A 20,795-nucleotide genomic window follows, 5' to 3' on the forward strand; every position below is an offset into this window, starting at 1 on the left:
AGATGCTGGTGGCTTTTATCGTTTTTATTAAATCGTGTTTTTATTTATTTGCATAAATATTTGTAACAAATAAATACTGTTATCGGTCGTGTTTAATTCTTAAATTATCACTAATGCCCAATAGAAGCAGAGTAAATTTACAAATTCAAGATACATGAACATTTCACCTTTTACAACCATGGTTAATCATTTCTTTTATCTAGGTATATTTATGAGATCATAATAGAATCTAAAGAGTATCAGCTTATATCTAAATACAATAAACATTTGTTTATTGTGGTCTAGAAGTCAAGTGACTAATCCAATACTACCTTTAACCTTTTATTAATATCCCTGACAGAAAAGTTGCTCCGAATTAACCAAATTTAAAAACAGCCAAACTAAGATAAATAACAGTTAGACAAGACATTAAAGAGAGACAAACACCATTTTCTATTTAAAAAAAAAAAAAAAAAAAAAGCATATTTATTACTTCACACAATGGAGCAGTGCCTTGACATGACAACAGTAAATTAAAGCAGAATGTGTCCAACATATGGGAGAACAGATGGGAGAAATGCGACTGTCTTTTGCCTCAACAAAGAAAAAATAAAATACAACCAAAGTTTTATCATGCAGTTTTTTTCCTGCAAACCCTTTGTGTTCACAGCTCAGACTTTCCCTTCCAAGCACACACACAAACAAGGCTGTAGCTCCTTGCTGTTGGAATGGAGGGGTGTATAGACACAAGTTTACAGTCTGCCGGATCAGAAGGCTGTAGCGAGCAGAACTGTGAGCTAAGGAAGTCAGACAGTGAGAGTGAGAGAGAGAGTGAGAGAGAGACGTGAGGTCTTTATTTCACAAGTCCGATCTTCTTTGCTTCTGTTTCGTATATCAACAGTCTCCACATTTTTACGATGAAGACTTCTGCTTCTTCGTCGAGAACCTAAACACAAACAGGCTGGTTAGACAAACCTTGTACCTATGAAATGAACAGTTCACAGCCATGCTGGAAACTGTGAGACAATGGCGACAAGGTGCTGGGTTAAAATCCAAGGAATTTTGCAAGCTAAAAATGTGATGGCACTGGAGGATCATTAAAGACATCACCGACATGATTTACACCTCATCCTAAATGGGACATGAACGTCTGCACCACAGTTCAGCAGCTGTCACGGTGGCACTGGGTGAAAAGTCATGTTATCACCAAAGTCATCAGGCAGGTTTGAGTTCAAAGTATGAAAGCAGGAAAACCTGCCTTACTTATGCAACCGTCATGGCTCTGGACAGCCGTGTGAGTTGAGGCACTTGAACACATCTTTACACCACCCACAGAGTCAAAAGGTGAAACAGCAGAAACTCATTTAGCAGTAGATATTTCACCTGATGATATATTTTGTGTTGTTAAGACGACTGAACTGGAAGCTCAACAGGCGATTACATCAGGTTCAAATAACGATTAGGCACATAAAAAGATCAATATAAACAGACTTTTGTGATCCAGAATCAATTGAACTCACCATAGCAACATCATCAAGAATACCCTGAGGGGTGCTGTGTGCCATCACCTGCACAGGAAAAGAAAAACATTCAGCTAAATCGAGCAGCAGAACAGCACAGCACAGACAAATAATAAATAAAAATCAATGACAATTTTTAATTAATGTATTCAGAAGGAACCAGCACTTCACATTACAGGTGAGTGTGAAACATGAAAATAAGACAGTTGACTGGAGAGTTTCCTCAAATAATAACACACCTTTGAACAGACAAAATCTACCAGCGTGGGCTCCTCCTCGCCGATGTACTCAATAATCTTCTTATTGATCCAAGGTCTAATGCGGCGATCCATCAGAGTCTACAGAAGAGAGCAATCAGAAAATGTAAATGCAGCTGAGGAACTCAACCCCAATGCAACATGACAGAATATTAAATTACATCCTCATTCCTCACTGACCGTTGCAACACCATGAAAGGTAGAATGTTAATGAAAATTGCAAAACAAACAGCCAGAGGCTCTTTTACCGAGTCAACCATAGTCCAGTCCAGAGGGTAGGAGAAGAGCTCGGGTCTGGCTGTGGGGATCTTCTCAATGAGGCTCTTGATGTGCTTGCGTTTCTCCTCTGTGTTGATGTTGCCTTTGGTCCCTGGAATTTCGGCCCCGTCCAGCCCCAGACTCTTGTCGTCATCGCCGTAGTCCAGCGGAACCAGTTTGCGTTTGCGTGGCTGCTCATCGGCCTCTTCATCGTCAAACTTGTTGAAAACACTTTCCACAGTCGCCAGTTTCTTCCGCTTACCAGCGCTGAGCTGGCTGGGACTGTTGGTGGCTCCTGGAGAAGAGAGAAAAAATTGAATTTTCTGAAACAAAGCGGTGAACGATGAAGAGAAAGACTCCTCTGTGTGCTTAGTTTGCTTCTGTACTCACCCAGTTTGAGACTCAGACCAATCTTGGGCCGCTGTTCCTCCGGAGGTTGGACCTCAGGAGTGTTCTCGCCTGGAATGATGATCCCGCAGGGAGACTCGTTGCCGGGTGTGTTTGGAGTTGCATTCCCACTGGCAGAGGACACCGAGGGGGCTGTAGTGATTGGACGCATAATGGGTTTGAGCTGCGGCTTGACTTCTTGTGAATCTTCATCTTCGCGGTAGTCATCCTCCTCCCCACCCACGCCGTCATCGTCCGAATGCTGCTGGGGGCCTCGAGGCATCGGCTCCACGGGCCTTCCTGACCCTCTTTTCTCCCGATCCCGATCCTTGTGGGGCTTTTCCTGGTTCACGTCTTCCTCAGGTTCGAGTTTCAGAGGAGGTTGTCGTCTGCGCTCTGCTTCCTCCTCCATCTACACAAGAAGACACGTGACATCACCTCACATTCGGGTGCTCTTTTCTTTTATGTGTCAGGGACTGACTGCATTTTGACAACAGGTGCATTAATATCATTACAGACCGGACACCAAAAGGGAGACAGAAAACAGACAAACTCTTCACAGGAAAAGTTTACCATATGTGCTTAAATTTATTCAACACAAAATCTTGTTGAATGTTTACGTATCCAGTAGGAACCTGATTACTGCACTAAAGTCACAAGTCATTGCTCCCTTCCCCTCAGCCTTATTTTGGGGTCACGATGATTAGAAACCCTGTCACCCACATCCGTGGCAGTGCAATCGCACTTCTCCTGGACAAATCAGATCAAATAAACAGTGTTTTTCACGTACATTAAGGTTAAGAAATCAGCGAGCGTATCCTGTTTACTAAAGTGCACTTAAATGCAAAGGCTGACTCACCCTCTGCAGCTCAGCATCAGGGTCAGGATGCCCTTCAGCCAGAAGCCGCTGCCTGATCTCCTCCAGCTCCTCCTTCTCCCTCTTCCGGTCTCGCTCGTCCAGTTCTGTCTCCTTTTCCCGGTCACGAAGACGCTTCTGCAACGCGCTTCCCCTGCGGATGAGAGCAACAGCTCAACTTAGGACAAATGCAAAACCCATGAAAAAGTGTGTATTCTGTACTTTTACACTTGCATTAAGATGATAACCTGTAGTATTTTGGGTCGTCTCTGTCGTCATCGTAATCTTCAAGGAATTCTTTCAGTCTTTTGGCTTCTTTCATCTGATTTTAGATACAGACACATAAACACAAAGCTAGCAAGTTAACCCAAGCTGTTAGATGTCAATAATTTGCTAATGAGGATCTGATGTGATGTAAATTCATGTATACCATTTCACGACGCCGCTCATCCTCCCTCTCCGTTTCTTTGCCGTAGTCACGAGCCTTCTTCCTCTCCCGGATCTCCCAGTTTTTCAGCCGCTTTAAAAAGAAACAAAAAATAATTAAACCATCGCTGAGTCCACAATTGTTGAACCTGTGCTTAACCAGTGAAACTCAAAATGGCAGGAAGGATAAAACGCGTACTTCCTGGTAAGCGGCCTCCTTGTCTCTGAGTCTCCTCTCGAGTCTCCTCCGTTCGTACACGTCCTCCTCATCTTCCTCGCGGTCTCGTTTTTTATCTTCTCTGGTCCTCTCCCTGCACAAGACAACAGGCTATTGTTACGAGCCCAATTTAATTTAACCTTACAGTTCAAATGATAAGAAAAAACGAAGAATGGAACAAAAAAATGAAGCACATAATTCACTTCTCGTCAGTCTTGCTGACTTGGCCTGAGCCAACACTGACTGCCAAAAGCAGAGCTGCATACCACAGCGGCTTCATCACATCATATTTGCATATAGACTGAATTACAGGTAATTCAGCATCAGATGGAGCTTTAAATCAGCTCAAAAAGGTAACTGAAAGCAGTCACTAAACAGATCTTGAGGTGAGATTTAGTCATGCATCTTTATGAAGATTATGACTGGCATGTTTCATTAAGACAGCGTCAGGGGCCAGTCGATTAAACTGTGCAGTCATTTTTGGAGGCTGCATGTTAAAAAGAGTTCCTCGTGTTGTGTCCTGCTCCATTCACATCAATGGGGTTGGAATCATCTGAATGCTGCTTATCGATGATTCAGACAGATTAAAATATAAATGGATAATGAAGCGATTAGCATTCTGCAGGCTCCCCTTGGCCCAATACGAAACTTTATCAAAAATTATACAAGTGTGTGGCATTTTTTAATACATTTTGACTGATGATCAATATGACGTCAGTACGATCAGTATGACGTCCTCCTGACCTCGATCTGCTGCGACCTTCACTGACGTCCCGACTCTTCTCCCTCTCGCGCTCTCTTTCACGCTCCCTTTCACGCTCCCTCTCGCGCTCCCTCTCGCGCTCCTTCGTCCTCTCCCGTTCGTGATCTCTCTCCCTTTCCCGATCCCGGTCTCTTTCCCGCTCCTTGTCCCTCTCTCTCTCCCTTTCCTTCTCTTTCTCACGGTCGCGTCGCTCCCTCTCGCGCTCTCGTTCTTTGTCCCTCTCTCTCCTTTCCCTCTCGATCTCCAGTCGCTCCTTTTCCTTCTTTCCTTTTTCCTCCTCCAGTTTCTGCAGGAGGCCAACAGGGAGAAGAAAGGGGGGGAGGGGCGGGGGAGAAAATGTGTTACGAGCTCCTCAATAAGAAAAAAGATCATAATAAAATACATAAATAGACAGATTATCAGCGCTGAAAATGATTTTGACTCCCTGGGCCACACATGCTCACATACTGCCAGGACTCAATGCCTTGGAGAGGCTGGCTGCTGCAAGTGAGGAAGTCCTCTTATCTCTGACGTTTCCTCCTGGGAGAGCGGTCCGCTGCTCGAGCAAGTTTAATGCAGATACCTCTCAAATCAGGACACACTAACTTCAAACCATAACTTCAAGGTCAATCTTTGAAAAACAAACAAACAAAAAAAAAAAACTAAAAATTTGAGGTACTCTGATGGAGTTACAGCAGGAGTGGAAGGTAAAACAATCTACCAGGAAAACTTTTCTGGTGGTTTTTTTCCCCAATATTTACATGACTGCATTTTGTTACATCAAACTGCATGGATCCAGTAGTCAGCCCTGATTTTTTTTTTTCACATATGTAACAGGTCAGCTCGTCCTCTGCAGTTACTACGAGCTCTATGGTCATCTGAGATTATGCTCTGATGTAATAAGAGGCCATTCCAATAAAAACTCAGCTGGAGGCAAATACGTACTGGTCAAAGCCACATCCGCCCACTTTGCAAATCAATGTGCGATGATGACAAGTAATGGATTTGACCTGACGTAAGAGATAATGTAGGTTAAAAAGCAGAAAGTCTTGACATGACATGAGTTGAGGTAGACCACAGCACCACCATGAAAATATGCTGTAAGCTCTACTGACTGACTGACTGACATGACATGACATGACGTGCTGTGACTCCTTTGGGTCTGTGGGTTTAATTCAAAATGGGGCTACTCGTGCTACAGGCACACTTTACAGCAGTAGAAAGCACTTAAGATAAATGTATTCACTATGTGCCAGATCAGCTTCGAATGCTTAGGCCAACATGTTCACTAAGTTCTAACTATACACTTAAGATCACCACTACATAATGCCCTGTTTCGGCCTTACCTGTGGGTGCCAAGTGGATTAAAGCAAGCCCAAGCTTAATGTGGCAAATGGTCCAACTAAGTGAATTACATAATCAGCTCCCATGTGTTTTCCACATGGTCATGTGAGATGCATGGTAGCTGTGCAGCAGCGTGGGAGGTCTGCATACAGCACAGAGAGAAGTACTGGGAGTACTTTGTACTGCAGATGTTCTGTTCTCTTTTTTAAGATTAAAATCTTAATGTTCTGTGAAAAATAGTCAATAATTGCGATGCAAGTGGACATTTGAGTTGAGAAGGTGACATATGCTTTCACACCAGATTCTGTGCAGCACCAGATATCTCTTGCAGAATCAATTCCCTCTGGGCACCTTTGTGATTTGCAAATTTCCTATAGTGATTATTAGTATAGGTACCAATGAACTCATCTGGAAAGATATCTAAATAGGCATAAAGTAAGGAGCATTTATGTGCCTTCCAGCTGACAGAACCATCATGGCATTTTCTACAGGCTGTTTTGGAGCTATTGGTGTGCAACTTACAGGTGATGAACTATGGTTTCAGCACTTCTCTGCCCCTACACAACCTACAGGCTACGTGTGGGATGAAAAGCAGGTCAAGTGTAAAGTCAAAATAACCAGGAGAAAAGAAAAAAAACGTCCAAACGATACCTGGGAGCCAGTTAATCTAAATACAGTATATCCACACAAATGACATCAACAGCAACTTGTTCTTTTTAAATCCACGTCTGAAACAAGTCAGATATTGTATTCCATTTTACCACAAGGAAATTAGTGAAGCAGTCTTACCGGCAGGTTGTCTTCTGGTGTCTCTTTGGCCTCTGCAACCCCATAAATGATTTAAAAAACCTCAACTGTGTCAGACCCACACTTCAAACAGTCTTCTGATTTAACAAATGTCAAACAGCTGTTAGCATTTAGCTGGTAGTATTTAATACTCAAAAACGCTGTTAGAAATGTGGATCTGACCGCTGCTACATGACAAATGAAAATAACAAGGGAGGGAAGGATGGAAGGGCTCTGAACTAGCTGTTCTACATGAGCTTTACGTCCTACGCTGTCACTTAGCTCGACTCAATTCAAATTTGTAAACCACAGTTAGCGTCTTTTCATCCAATCTGGAGGGATGGCTTTGAAACACAGACTCACGGTACCTCGTAGGTTCGTCAGTGAACCATCTGGCTCTCGCTGGATTGTTCTGTTTTCTAAAATTCTTTCCACCCCAAAACTTACCTCATTTCCTAAAAATCCTACTTATGTAAAAATACTGATTTTGTGGCTGGTTTAAAACCACTTGAAACTGACTCAGTCACTATTCCCAACACTGTCACAGAGGAGGGTTGTATTAGATTGCAAGCAGATTAACAGAAGTTTTTAACCTCCTTCCTCATGTTTGTCTCACATATCCCTGCTGTCTCCACATTAAAACGTCTAAAGACAATTAGATCTTTGTTCTGTGTTTTGAGTTGCATGCTTACATTATTTCAAATGTTTCCAACAATGTTCAAAACCAGAGAAATCTGTAATTTAATAACTATGACAGTGCTGCAGTTTGATTTGGTCACATTTTCATCTGCGGTGGTGGTTGTTTAACACTGATGTGTCATGATCGTACACACTATCTACTTCTCTTGTTCTTCTTTTGTGCTTGCAGTTTTGGTACAAGTTGAGGCCTTGGTCAAGCTGTTAGCTGTCAATTACTTCTTTCAGTTTTGTCTCTGAAACGTTGGTCCGCTCAATCAAACACAAACAATCTGTCATGTGTAACTAAAGGGGAGGGGGGTGCAGTCGATAAGCCACAGAACAGAGGATAGAAAAAAAAAAAAGAACAAAAGTTAAGAGAAAAAAACCAAACTGACTTACCTTGTTTGTCTTCAGACCACAGAGTGCTGTGGAGGGGCGCTCCCTGCTTCACTAACACTACATGCTGCAGTTCAAACTCCTGCAGTGGTTAGGCTCATTCAGTCTCTGTGTGTTCTTCAAAACACATCATTTATTATCTGAGGATCTGCAGAGGTTCACTGAGCTGCCCGGCTTTCTAAAAACTGACAACAGGTTACATTTGGACATCCCAGTTCCAGTTCCAGCCCCCAAATCCACGTGTAAATAAATATAACAGAAGTCACTCGAGAGCCAGCTGCACCTCTGCAAACCCTTCAGAAGGGAGCGCCCAACATGAGTAAAGAAGAAATGAAAGCTCATACTTACATCCTATCCTCGCAACTTTTTCCAAAGCTGAGATTCTGAGATTCATCTTGCTCTAGTCACCAAATGAACTCTACCACATTGGTGGGGTTTAATCAATAGATTAGCTTTAGATGGAATTTAACATTGTGTCCATGCACTCTGTGTGATGACTTTAACTTGTGCAGAGCTAAAAGCTTTAGTCTCAAATCAGTATTATGAAGAACAATAATAACTCCTACCCAATTTGGAACTATTGACACATACTGTAAAGCCATCTATGAGCAGCTGATGAAGTATTTAAATAATTTAACCTTTAATAGATGCTATAAATTTTTTGAATCAACATCTACTAATTTACATTCCCTTGATGTTTGACTTTTGCTAACTAAGCTACTGACATACTCTAGAAGACAGTAACTGTCTTATGGAGGAATGACCTCCATGTTTTACAGAAATTGGAGCTCCACTTGCTGTTGACGAATTTCTAATTACAAATGTGGAGGTTTTCTTCGCCAAAACCTAAATTGCAGAGTAATAACAGCAGTTTGATACATTACCTTGTGTGTGTCGCGGAATTTACTGATCTCTCTGGAAATCAAGTCTCTCTTGTCATCCTCCATCTCCATGGCATTGATATCCTCCTTACGCAAAGGAGAGAAACACAAGAAGAAAATACACTAAGTACTCAGCAGCTAGCAAATACAAGCAGCAAGTCACATTAACATCGACATGAAGCAAACAGTACCTCCTCTTTCTTCTCTTTCCTCTTCTTGTTGCGAGGCTGACTGTCAGGGTCCTGCGAAGGAGCATTGAGCTCACTTGAATACTCTCGGATCAGGACGTCAATTGCCCCCTTTACAACCTGGTCCCGCTGCAGGGTTTCTTCATCAAGAACCTCCTCCTCATCTTCTTCCCCGCTCTTTGACCCACCACTGGCTCCCTGCATGGTAAAGGCATAAAAATGGATGAAACAAACACGACTTAACACAATCAACGTAACAGAAATACCCAGTTTATCTTTTATTCAGCAACTTACCCCGTTGGCACTTCTCTTCTTGGCCTTCCACTCATCTAGCTGGGCCTTGGTCTTGGCATCTACCTTAACCAGCAGCTTCTTATCCCCTAAGAGCAACTCGTGCAGCAGTCTGAGGGCTCGCAGTGTGGATTCAGGCTCCTTATACTCACAGAACCCAAAAGCTTTCAAGATTTGTGAGCAGAAGCAAAGTCCCACAGATGTTAAAAAAAATAGCACAATACCTGATAGCTTGAAATATTTGAACTTTTTAGAACATTTTATTTTTAAGCATCTCTCTCTGTAAGTAAGTCTCCACTGGGGGTGAAATACAGGATTATAACGACCAAACAAGTAAAGAGAAGATGGTTCTAATGTGTTTTGACCTTTTGTTTTTACCTTGCAGTTTCCCAGAGGCACCTTGGACCCGTTTCCAGCTTAGAACAATACCACATTTCTACATCAGAAGAGAACAGGAAAAAAACAAATTATTTGCTTTCACATTGCATGGAAATATCTAATCAATGATTAATTAATATTTTGATCGTTCTGCTCTTGCAATATTTATGGCTTTAATTTCATTTGAACTTTTGCTGACTAACAACAGGCGAGGCAGGAACACTCTGTCAGCTCACCGCTAAAAGCTGTCTGACCAACATGTCAGACGCCTTTTCAGAGATGTTGCCTACGAATACGGTGGTGGTGGGGCCAGTGCTGTCCTCTGTGTCCTTGCCTCTGATGGACAAAGGGTCCTTCTTTGGAGTCATCGGCTTCTGCGGTACAGCAATCGTGGTCGGGACAAGAACCTGCAACATCAAATTACATTTGGGTTTTCCAGTGTTGCTCATATCCACAGCAATAATAAAAGAAACAATGGAAAAAAAGTGAAAATCACAAGACTCCGATAACAAGTGTAAAGGTCAGTTAACCTGTTGTGACACACTCAGGACAGAGCTAAGCTGACAGTGTGTAATGATTGTGTATTTAAAAGCAGGTCATGCAGAACAACTGATGTTTTGATTGGCACCAAGGAGGAACTCCTGTCCCTAACTAACTCACTGTGGGTGTGGGGGTCACTACGCCCATATGAACCGGGATCATGGGAGTACCTGAAAACAGAAACACAATACAAGAATCAAACAATGAATTGAGCCATAAAACAGAGACAATGATATGATACATAATAACAGACAAGGTTTACCAAACAAATAATGGAAACTGTATTCTTATTTATGTAATAAATATAACTTGTAGGACAGGATTACTTTCCATGACCATTTCCAGGTACAGGACTCTAAACCTTAAAGGGTTTCTTGGTTCTGGTTGCTCCTCATTTCTGAATAGTATCCCAATGGCACAGAACTTTCAGAGTTTGAGCTGTTGTTTAGTGGGCATTTCAGGCTGACATCAAATGAAAAGGTGAGCACAGTAGCTACAGATTTATTCAAGAACCAATGTCACCTTGCTTCTGCTCTTCCACTCTCACAGAGCTGACCTCAGTTAGTGACAAGCAGAACAATAATGTGAGACTCTGAGGTACATCACAATGCGACTGTGCCTTGGGGCAATGCGAGCATTTGCACTAAAAAAATCACACAAGAGACCCACAGGCTGGTTGAAAAAACACACGGCTGACCAGCTATTCTTAAAATAATTTCACCTGGTGGGACAGTCGGGGTAAATCCCCCATACTGAGGAGGTGGGATCCTGGGAGGCAACTGCGGGATGCCAATCTGCTGGCGGTTGAGCGGAGGAGGGTAAGACATCCTGAAATATGCAGGAACCTATGAAGAGAGAGATAAAACTGAAGAGCAGGGCAACATTGTTGACGTTTGGTCTACGCTTGTTAAAGTCAATGTCCATTAATCTATTTTAATTACACTTTTAACATGTGTCCCTCAACTGGCTGCTAACGCTCCAAACTGTACAGATGGGCTATCTGTGGGAAAAGTCTTCATCTTCCACGTTAACGTTAACTAGCATAATTAGCTCAAGCTGGCTAACACACACTGTGTGGCCTTGCTAATTCAGGTTAGCTGCAGCGGTCATGTACGGATATACTCACCTGCGGGCAAGTGTAAAATAAAGAACAATGTTTACAGTTAGCAATATGGCGGTTTGCCCAAGTAAAAGCCCATTAAGTACGGTAAACAAAAAAGCGTAACGCCAGAGATTTGCGGTAAAATTTTCGCCGGTGCGTTAAAAGGAGCCTTATGGATACAAATATCTGGGACCTCTTCTTTTCGAAATGAATCATGGGAGGGAAAATATGTCTGCCCTGAATTCAGTCTCTCAGGCAGGCACATCTTTGTCCTCAGATACTCCTCACTCCTCACTTCCTCCAGGGCTGGCGGGTCTTTGTCCTGCTTATGATCTGCTCATAAGAGGAGGTATGAATACGTGAAAATGATTTCCTAAGGGCCTTTCAAATATTAGTCAGATTTTCTGCATCTTTAGTCCTTTTTCTATAAACTTAGGGAAACACAATGTTTTAATTACGTGCTGTAAACTATTCAACTATAATTCTTTCAAAAACAAATCAAAGGGTCTAAAGAGTCAAGAAGGTTGATTATATTTGCATAATTTGCTATAAAGACAAAATCTTGCCAGCATGAACTCAAATAAACACAAAGATACTTTTAAATATGCATTAATTTTCCAGAAGCTTTAATCCATAGTTTCATGCCACAGTACTTTTTGGTCAAATGTCTTAATCACAGACTTTACCAACCAATCATACAGCAAATAGTATTTTAGTCTGGAATAGTTTTGCCTGACAGAACATCATCAGGGAAAACGCTCTTTTAACCATTTTAACTTATTTGTAATACCCAGTTTCGAACGCTTGGTGGCGTCAAATGCTTCTCTTTTGCACTTCCCAATCTCCCAGATGGAAAGTGATGGTCACTGCTAAGCCAAAGACATGGTCCAGCTCCACCTCTGTGGACGTCCTGGTTGCGGTAAGAGGTAGGGTATGAGGGTGGGGCTGGACCAGGAGGAGGAGCGGTGTTTTTTCAGTCGGTGTCCACGTCAGGCCGCAGTACAAGTTGAAGCAGGAGAAAACACAAGCACCTAATTCAGACAAGCAAAGAACTGTCCGTCAGATGGCCCAGTGAGACTCTGCCTTCAGACTCTGCTGCTATTTTCTGCCTTCTGCCATGATATTAAAGTTATGAAAAAGGTAAATGTATGTGTCCTTTTTAATATAATTCGATTGACAATCAGACATCCTGTCCTGTTGTTTTACGCTGTGGGTATTTTTAAGGGTCAAAATAGGCCTACTCAAGTCATCTTTGATCACACATAAGAGAAGTTTGACTTCAGGGCCTCCTGCCAAGAAAGTCAAGTGATGTAATAGTCTACAAAGAGAAGAAAAGGTCAGGGTGGTTAAGTGGCTTTATTTTCAGTATTACTGAATGTACGAATGTTCTGAATGTGTTGTGTATATACACTCAGCTGACGGCCGGCCAGGTAAAGTCTGTTATCTGATGTTATTTTTTTTTCCCCCGGGCTAAAGGAAAGTCATCAGTTCTTATTATTCTTGACTAACCTTCAAACAACGTCCATGTTTGCTGGGATAATAAGGACTGGACTCGACTCAGACTTTTGTCAGTGTGATATATCTTTTGTTTTTTTACTGTGAAAAAGTAAAAAATGTATATTCTTGAATAAGAAGACGGAGAAATATCTCTGACCACTGACAGCAGGACCATGGAAATGACACCAGTAGGAGTAGCCAAGCCTACATGGGAAAGTCAGACTGCTGTGTGATTTCATCTTGACCCAAAAACCGATATGTTTTGGTCGGACTTCTGGGACACGTGTGAACATTCGGGGAAAAATGCTATAGATAATGTAAACAAACCCATTAGTCACGCTTGGCAGCTCCTCTGGAAACTTCCACCTGGATGAGACTGCAGTGCTGCGCTCCACAACAAACGCTTGAAAAAGGCCATGGGCCTACATGCAGGCCACGCCCACAGAGCGCGCCCACAAATGTTGCCCCTTTCCTATTGGATGACCCGAAGGTGTGTCATGCGCCCTGACGTCAGGCGCTGTACTTGTGCTGTTAATAATAGCCTAAACGTTTATAACGCGTTATAAACACTCGGCACAGCAGGTCGCCTTTGAAGTCCTGTTTGTATGAATAAATTAGGGTGTGAAGGTCTCCACCACAGAGCTTCCTTCCGCCTGTCCGCAGGCTCATGAATATTAAGCAGGTCTTGACGGCGGAGCCCATAAGACCGCCCCCCCTTGCACCAGTGCGGCCACATGCAGCATCCACCGGCGCAACATCTCACAGAGCTTTCATCAGATTTCTCGGTCGGCGCCTTTTCGGTTTGAAGCGCGTCTTGTCTGATTTTTGAAAAGACACTATGGCTTTGAGGGGACCGCTGTTCCGTCTTCTCAGAACTCAGCTCGGCCACACTTGCCAGCAAAGCAGAGCTCAATCCGTGGCGGTGCTGGGCGCCCCGTTTTCGAGAGGACAGGTAGGAAAAGCTTGTCTTATGGTGAACGTGACTTTTTTTTTTTAAATCTCAGTTCTCAGCCCCGATTTAACTCCTCTCTGTTTGTATTCTGGCAGAAACGAAGAGGCGTGGAGCACGGTCCTAAAGTCATCAGAGATGCGGGGCTCATCGAGAGGCTCTCCGGTTTAGGTAGGTGAGGGAACAAGGAGGGGTAATGGAGTGGTCGGTGCCGCTGTTGCGTTATGTAACAACGGGCTGGGTGTCCGTCCCGGCAGCATTTAGCCAGATTTAACTCCTCCGCTCTTCAGCCAGCCTGTTACATCACCGAGAGACAGTAAATATAAACATCCGACATGTAGCCTTGGACATGTTCCCGCACGCATACTTTAGAGAACAAAGTGATCTCCTGCTTTACTTCCGCTTCACCGACATTGTTGTGAGAGTATTACAACAAAGTATGAAAAGTAGGCCCATTTAAACATTATGAGCGGACATGATATCCACCCAAATGACGCAGGCCGCCCCACAAGCGATTTTTTTGTGCTCGAGAAACAGTTTGAGCTACTGAAACGATGCCTTCACAAGGGAGAGTTAGGGCGAATTAACTGCCCCCCTCCCATGTGAAGGTGATTTCTTTCTTGTCAGTCGGGTAGCCACATGTCTGCTTTAGTCATTTGTGTCTCCGTCATATACTCGGAAGGGAAACGCATGAAATCTTTCCACTGTGTCGTCAGAGATGTGACTCACCCTACTGTAAAACACGTCCCTTTTCTCCCTTTTGGTAATGCTCTTTTAACGGAAACGGTGCCCCCTGGGGGAGGAGGGGGGGTGCGGTGAGGTTTGGGCTGCTTTGAATCTGAAAAGGGGCACCACGGGAGGAAAGAGCCGTCGGAGAGGTTTTCTTCATTGTGCTTCAGTTTCCACGCCTGCGTGACAAAGGAGTTCTAACGATAGAGCCGGTTATGAAATGGAGGCGTGAACTCCAGCTCCGGCCACGGGACGAATGTTGTGGGCCAAGGATAGCCTGCTGTGGCCACTTGATATGGTCTGATGACACTTCATCATACTTGTTAAAGTGTGATCAGGTCGCTGTGAAGTCAGGCTGCTTATGTCTGTCTGCTCCAGAGATTAGTCTGTGTTGAATACCAAGGACGCTGAAGATTAACATGAGGCCATAGCAGATACAATAAAATAAGAAGGGTTTCAGCTTATTATCTGCATCAGGATTTATAGTAATTATTAATAATTCACCTGTTTTATATTTGATTACAATACAGACAAATGGCCATTACAAGTAAGCCCAAAGTGACGTCAAAACAATAAAAAACTCTTTCACCACATGGCCAATAGTCTACTGTTGGCACGATTATCTCATTTAAAAATAATTGTGTAATTAAACAAAAGAAAAGGTAAAATAGCATCAAGTGTGGGGATGTCACACACTGGATGGCGCAGCACGCAAGAAGATTAAAACCAGGCTGCTATAAATACACGCACGAGAATGTACCGCAAGTATAGGATATAAAAGTATATGAAAGTACTATCGTTATACCACAGCTGACAGGAGCACGAAGTTACTTTAAGTTTCCACGCAGGTCCACATGTAAGTGTAATTGCCAGTGTATGCAAGTATTCACACCACGAACAACATGGTTGTGTGACAGCTAAGAGCCGCAGTATCTGCTTTTGTGTTGCAGCCAATCAAACAGACAGCGTGTCAGGTCCCAGACATCTGCTCAGCCACTGTAAACATGAGACGTTACACAACAGGCACCCACCCATCGTCACACACCTCTACAATAAGGATATCATTTTATTTTCTGCAGCTGATATATTTTTATTCATGTGGCAAAAGCCCAGAAGCTGCACGACTATTTAATGGGTGTAGTTATTAGAGTGCTATGCATTCATTTTACTTCAGCGTGCGGCAGTCAAATGGAATCACATATTCTCCATAAGATAGCAGGACCTAATACAATGCATGGTCAAAAATATATCTGTGGGTTAGACTGATTGAAAATGTGTTTCCAGTGTTCAAAATCAAAGTCAGTTATTAAGAAGAGCTGCATTTTGTTGTCAGTCTTCATATATTTAGTAGGTCACCATAAAATACACAGAGGAAACGTAGAATTACCATAATTATCATTATGATTATTATTATTAACATAATTCAAAATGGGAAACTGTAGACTGTTTTTGCTTTTGTCTTTGATTTCACACATGATTTATAAACCTCTTTTATAACGAAATTACATCCTTGTGTTGAGAAGTAAGCTGGGAAACGTTTACTGCGTAGCCTATAATTGTAGGTTTTCAATCTTGGAATTTTTCGCAAAACCTTTTTTTGTTTTTTTTTTTGTTCTTTAAACAAAGGTTTGAGAAACGTCCTTGAGCCTGCTGAAGCCGAAGGCCTCAGGTTGGGGAGGAGTCGTCTTCCTGGTGGCCTGGTGTCAATTTGGCAGCAGTGAAAAAGATACTGCTGCCATGCCGCCAGCTGAGCCTGAAACCAAAGCCTAACTGAACTAAATACCATGTCATTTTGAAATCTTCATACCTTTTACACCCAGGGCTGGTGTCCAAACCCTTTCAGTTTAAAGAACTCAAACATATATTTAAAGCAATTTGGGGGGATTTAACAGTTAACACTACACTTAGATAATGCAGGCTATTGTCTTACATTTGGCAGCAAACAGAAACAGAATTTGCAGCCGGTCGCTTCTGTAACAGACTTTTTGAATTGTCCTGCTATAGATGCACCAAGACAAGGGCTATTCCTGTCCTGTCTATGAATGGTAATGAACCACATTGGTTCCCCTGAGATCAGCAGAGTAACACTACACTGCCATCGAGGCTCGGATTGCCAGATGCACCTCCAATATGTTGGATCACGTCGCTTGTTTACTCGGTGGTCTAAGTGGAAATTTTTCAGTCTTTACATCTGCAGCCACCTAGCATAGGGCGAGCTGCGGTATCTGAAACCTGAGCCGATGTCGGAAACCAGGCGAGTGGAAAGTGCTCCGTCACAAACGTTCCTCTGGCACTGACTCAGCCTCCTGAGACTGGAAGGTAGACATGTTAAGTCATGCTGTCGAAGCTACAAATTCCAAATGTTTTTCATACAAAACTGGCACGTGCACTTTTCAAAACATGAAATGTTTCTGCACGACAGATAACAGGGCAGTGCTCGAATGATCAGATTAGAGATTAGGGTGCCTGAACGATTAGGGACATGGTCGGAGAGGTTCCTTCTATGTGTGGGTGTGTGTCCGTGTCCGTGTGTAAAATACCTTCTCAATCAGTCGCTAAAGTGCTTGAATTCATGTTGCTCTGTTCCTCAGACTACTCTGTTCACGACTTTGGCGACCTCAGCTTCCACCACTTCGAGAACGACGAACCCTACATGCGTGTAAATTACCCTCGCAGTGTGGGTGCAGCAAATAAGATGCTGTCTGGGGCAGTGAGCAGAGCTGTCGGCGCTGGGCACACCGTCGTCATGCTGGGAGGCGACCACAGGTAAAGGAGAATACAGAATATCCTGGAACTGTACAGCCCAGCATGTACAGATATTGACAAGGCTGTCCTCCTTTCCCCAGCCTTGCTATTGGATCGGTGGCAGGCCATGCCCAGCAGTGTCCTGACCTGTGTCTCATCTGGGTTGACGCTCACGCAGATGTAAATACGCCCATGTGCTCTCCATCGGGAAACCTGCACGGTCAGTCTGTGGCGTTCATGCTGAAAGAGCTGCAAGGCAAGGTGAGGAGGAACATCAGGCTTCACTGTAACAAAATACAGATGGGATCTCTCGCATTTCAGGCTCACATATTTGACCAAACAGAATCTATAAGCTAAAAGGTGGCACTTGAGCACAAGTTAGTACAAGAAACTGATGTAACACTTGGTGACCGAAAGAAGCATAAAGTAATCCTGGGACTCCCGTCAATTTGTAGCAAGAGGAACTTGCAGCACTGACAGAACTTCCTCCTACACAAACACGGGCAGATTTCGTGATAATCAACCTCTGGGCACAGATGTGTAAAAACGCCTCATCTCTCCTACACACAGAAACAGGAAGACATCCAGAGTGAGAGAGACACAAAATGTTTTGAGTTACAGATAATACAGACAGACATTCAATATTAAGATACTTTGATCAGGAGGGAAAAAATATGTCAGGGCGTCCCTGCTTTAACTGACAGGAGTTGAAAGTTAATTTATGCAATACGTGGCAATGAGTCACCTGTAATCCCCTCAGCATCACAATCCTGTCTGCACTTACTTACTTTTCATATTTTGTGGTCTGGAACAAGCATATCACATTAATGAATCCTGCTGGGGGTATCTTCATCAACGATGCCCTTTTGTGTAAACTGTCAGATGTCCCTCACTGATGAACTTCTTTTTCCTGTCCCTGCATACACAAACGCTCCATATTACATTATCTCCTCAGATACCAGACATCCCAGGGTTCTCCTGGATGAAGCCATTCCTCTCCTTGAGGGACCTGGTGTACATCGGACTGCGAGACATTGACCCTGGAGAGCAGTAAGTACATGTCACCAGTGTGAAAACTCTACCCACATGTGGCTGATGTGAATTTAATGTTCAATAATAAACATTTCCTGCTGAATGTGATTCTGTCTATCACAGCCACATCCTGAAGAGCCTGGGCATCCAGTACTTCACCATGAGGGATATCGACAGACTAGGCATCCAAAGGATCATGGAGGTCACTTTTGACAACCTTCTGTCGAGGTAGCTTTGACAGATTGTGATACTCACTTACTTTTAAACATTTTACCGTGACTGTATGTTTGTTTAAACTAGCACTTCAACTTTCCCACCTGCCCGAACAGAAAACAGCGGCCGATCCACTTGAGCTTCGACATCGATGCGTTCGACCCGTCTCTGGCTCCAGCCACAGGAACGCCAGTCAACGGAGGTCTGACCTACAGGGAGGGAATCTACATCACAGAGGAAATCCATAACACAGGTACAGATGACTGCAGATATGCTCGCAGCATCCTACTGAGAGGCCTTCATCTTGCTTCAACAGCTTATTTGGCCTTTTTCTGTCCTATCGTCGGGAGTTTGCGTCTAACTCGTTAATGCGTTGATGTGCAGGTCTGCTGTCGGCCATGGACCTGGTGGAAGTAAACCCCATGCTGGGGGCCAACCGTGAAGCCGTGGAGGCCACCGCCTCTTTAGCGGTCGACGTCATCGCATCCTCTCTGGGACGGACGAGAGAAGGTGCTCACTCGTCCATTGACGAGATCCCCCCCGTGAAGGACGACACAGAGCAGCTTCGCCTCTGAGAGCATGAAGCAACTCCATGAACTCTGTCAGCATCATCCCTGAGCATTCCACAAAGACTGATCTGATAGCTTAAGATTTCACATTTCTGTTCTCATCTCTTTGCTGTTTGCGATTCATGTAATAATGAAAACTAAATTTTGCCTGGAATCATAAAATTATAAAAAAGGCTTTGGATAGAAACACGTTAATGACGTTGAGACAAAAGTCTTTGACATAATTTAGTGAAACGCTACAATCATCCATGGGAACACCGTTCATTTAAACAACCATTTTGCTTCTGTATGTAATAAGTTAAGTGTTAGAGGACACAGTTGCCACATATTTATTGTATGTTTAGTTTACAAGAGAAGGAACCTGCCTCAGAGGTATGACAAACAAGTTCAGACTTTAAGTTTTAAGTCCACAGTCTCACGTGGACTCTCAGAACTACTTTGTGGCTGTGCCAGTTACTAAAAATTAGTAGTGATGTGTTTGCACTTTTGGACCAGCTGTGTGGTTACTGTATTTTCTTTAGAGTCTACTTTTGTATTTTCACAGAACCTAGTAGTACCTATACTACTGTAGAATTGGTGTGTGAATAAATATTTGCTAATCAGTCAGTATTAATTGGATTGAAATTGTGATAACCAGCTTTGACCGAAGTGCTGTCAAAAAAATTGTTTGAGCTTGAACTGCTGGGTTCACATTTGACCTGATGTGGCCACCAAAGGACTGCTGTCCTAGTAAGAGTATATTTTGGTCTTCCATAAATGTGATTACATTTTTTGTTCATGTGTACAGTTGTCTTATTTCTTCATCATTTTTTTCCATGATATTTTGGAGGTACATGACTAAACTTCTTTTACAGGGTCTACACTTAGTGGCTGTACTGTTTACAGTGTCGACAGCCTGTAACGTTCACCATCTTAGTTTGCATGCTAACGTATGCACTAAACACAAAGTAAACAAAGTCTGATGGGAATGTCAATAGTCATGCATCTGTCAAGCTACAGAGGAAGGAATCTCTCATCTGTCCTTCACATATCTCGAGTTAGCAGCTCGGTGGAGCTCCTTCACACTGGGAGGGCATATCGCTGGGGCGAATTTGGTGCAATTGGACACGCAACACATTCACTACTGATAAACTCTGAATAAACAAACAAACAGCACAACACGTCAGTAATGTGACAATTAGGAATAACATATTGAAATATTTTCTGAGATTTACGTTGGCTAAGTTATCATTATGCCCAGAGCCGCACAGAAACAGGGCTGAGTTCACCCTTTGATCACAGCTAACGAGGCATCAGGTAATTTGACTTTCATGTTTTGTTAACAGGGGCACATCGCCTCACAGCAAGAGGGTTCCAGGTTCGAATCCCTTTCTGGGCCCTTCTGTGCAGAGCTTGCATGTTCTCCCTGTGCCTGCGTGGGTTTTCTCTGGGTTCTCCGGCTTCCTCCCACAATCCCAAAAACATGCACATTAGGTTAATTGACTCTACATTGCCTCTAGGTGTGCGTGTGTGCATGAGTGGTTGTCTGTCTTTGTGTGTCAGCCCTGCGACCGACTGGCGACCCGTCCAACGTTTGGTCGTAAACTGTTGTCCATAAAGCCATGGTGCCTGAATGGCTGAAAAATGATGCACGTGCTAGAAATAAATGTTTGGACTTTAATATAAATTGTATTGCTGTCATCATAGTTATCTCAATAATTAGTTTTAGGATTTATAAAATACTTCATAATTTACATGTGATTATACCACTTAAGTCTTTATTGTTAGTAACAGCAAAGGTTGCTTTATACCTTATTTCTGAAGGGAATGTGAAAGCAATATTTCCGATGAAGGCA

General features: G+C 43.1%; 2 protein-coding genes across 3 annotated transcripts; one reads left to right on the forward strand and one right to left on the reverse strand.

Annotated features, from left to right (window-relative positions):
- Positions 1-428: 428 nt before the first annotated feature.
- Positions 429-11,614, reverse strand: rbm25a (RNA binding motif protein 25a). 2 transcript variants are annotated; one of them, XM_046413418.1, is made up of 18 exons: positions 11,251-11,614; positions 10,846-10,969; positions 10,245-10,294; positions 9,821-9,991; positions 9,585-9,642; positions 9,210-9,370; positions 8,919-9,113; positions 8,731-8,811; positions 4,645-4,949; positions 3,883-3,994; positions 3,688-3,777; positions 3,506-3,579; positions 3,261-3,411; positions 2,405-2,813; positions 2,005-2,309; positions 1,739-1,837; positions 1,500-1,547; positions 429-925 (listed from the first exon to the last, which is right to left on the reverse strand). In XM_046413418.1, exons 2-18 carry the CDS (start codon positions 10,949-10,951, stop codon positions 833-835), a joined length of 2,508 nt encoding a protein of 835 aa, XP_046269374.1. In that variant the 5' UTR covers positions 10,952-10,969; positions 11,251-11,614; the 3' UTR covers positions 429-832. The 2 variants fall into 2 exon arrangements, with proteins under 2 accessions (XP_046269374.1, XP_046269373.1); XM_046413417.1 differs by having other exon boundaries at positions 8,731-8,814.
- A 1,675-nt stretch (positions 11,615-13,289) lies between these two features.
- On the forward strand, positions 13,290-19,732 carry arg2 (arginase 2). The gene is made up of 8 exons (XM_046413430.1): positions 13,290-13,675; positions 13,771-13,843; positions 16,993-17,167; positions 17,248-17,407; positions 18,102-18,196; positions 18,302-18,406; positions 18,508-18,644; positions 18,776-19,732. The coding sequence occupies exons 1-8, from the start codon at positions 13,562-13,564 to the stop codon at positions 18,964-18,966; spliced, it is 1,050 nt and encodes a 349-aa protein (XP_046269386.1). The 5' UTR covers positions 13,290-13,561; the 3' UTR covers positions 18,967-19,732.
- The last annotated feature ends 1,063 nt before the right edge of the window (positions 19,733-20,795 follow it).

Source organism: Scatophagus argus, chromosome 15 (assembly GCF_020382885.2).
Source record: "Scatophagus argus isolate fScaArg1 chromosome 15, fScaArg1.pri, whole genome shotgun sequence".
Classification (NCBI taxonomy): Eukaryota; Metazoa; Chordata; class Actinopteri; family Scatophagidae; genus Scatophagus; species Scatophagus argus.

Excerpts from the sequence above, each read along its gene's own strand:
- rbm25a (XM_046413417.1), bottom strand. The coding sequence starts at position 10,951 with ATGTCTTACCCTCCTCCGCTCAACCGCCAGCAGATTGGCATCCCGCAG. Across the intron at positions 9,643-9,820 it reads TGGTCAGACAGCTTTTAGCG|AAATGTGGTATTGTTCTAAG; the intron begins GTGAGCTGACAG and ends CTTCTGATGTAG. Across the intron at positions 2,814-3,260 it reads CTGATGCTGAGCTGCAGAGG|ATGGAGGAGGAAGCAGAGCG; the intron begins GTGAGTCAGCCT and ends CTTCTTGTGTAG.
- arg2 (XM_046413430.1), top strand. The coding sequence starts at position 13,562 with ATGGCTTTGAGGGGACCGCTGTTCCGTCTTCTCAGAACTCAGCTCGGC. Across the intron at positions 13,676-13,770 it reads CCCCGTTTTCGAGAGGACAG|AAACGAAGAGGCGTGGAGCA; the intron begins GTAGGAAAAGCT and ends GTATTCTGGCAG. Across the intron at positions 18,197-18,301 it reads GACATTGACCCTGGAGAGCA|CCACATCCTGAAGAGCCTGG; the intron begins GTAAGTACATGT and ends TGTCTATCACAG.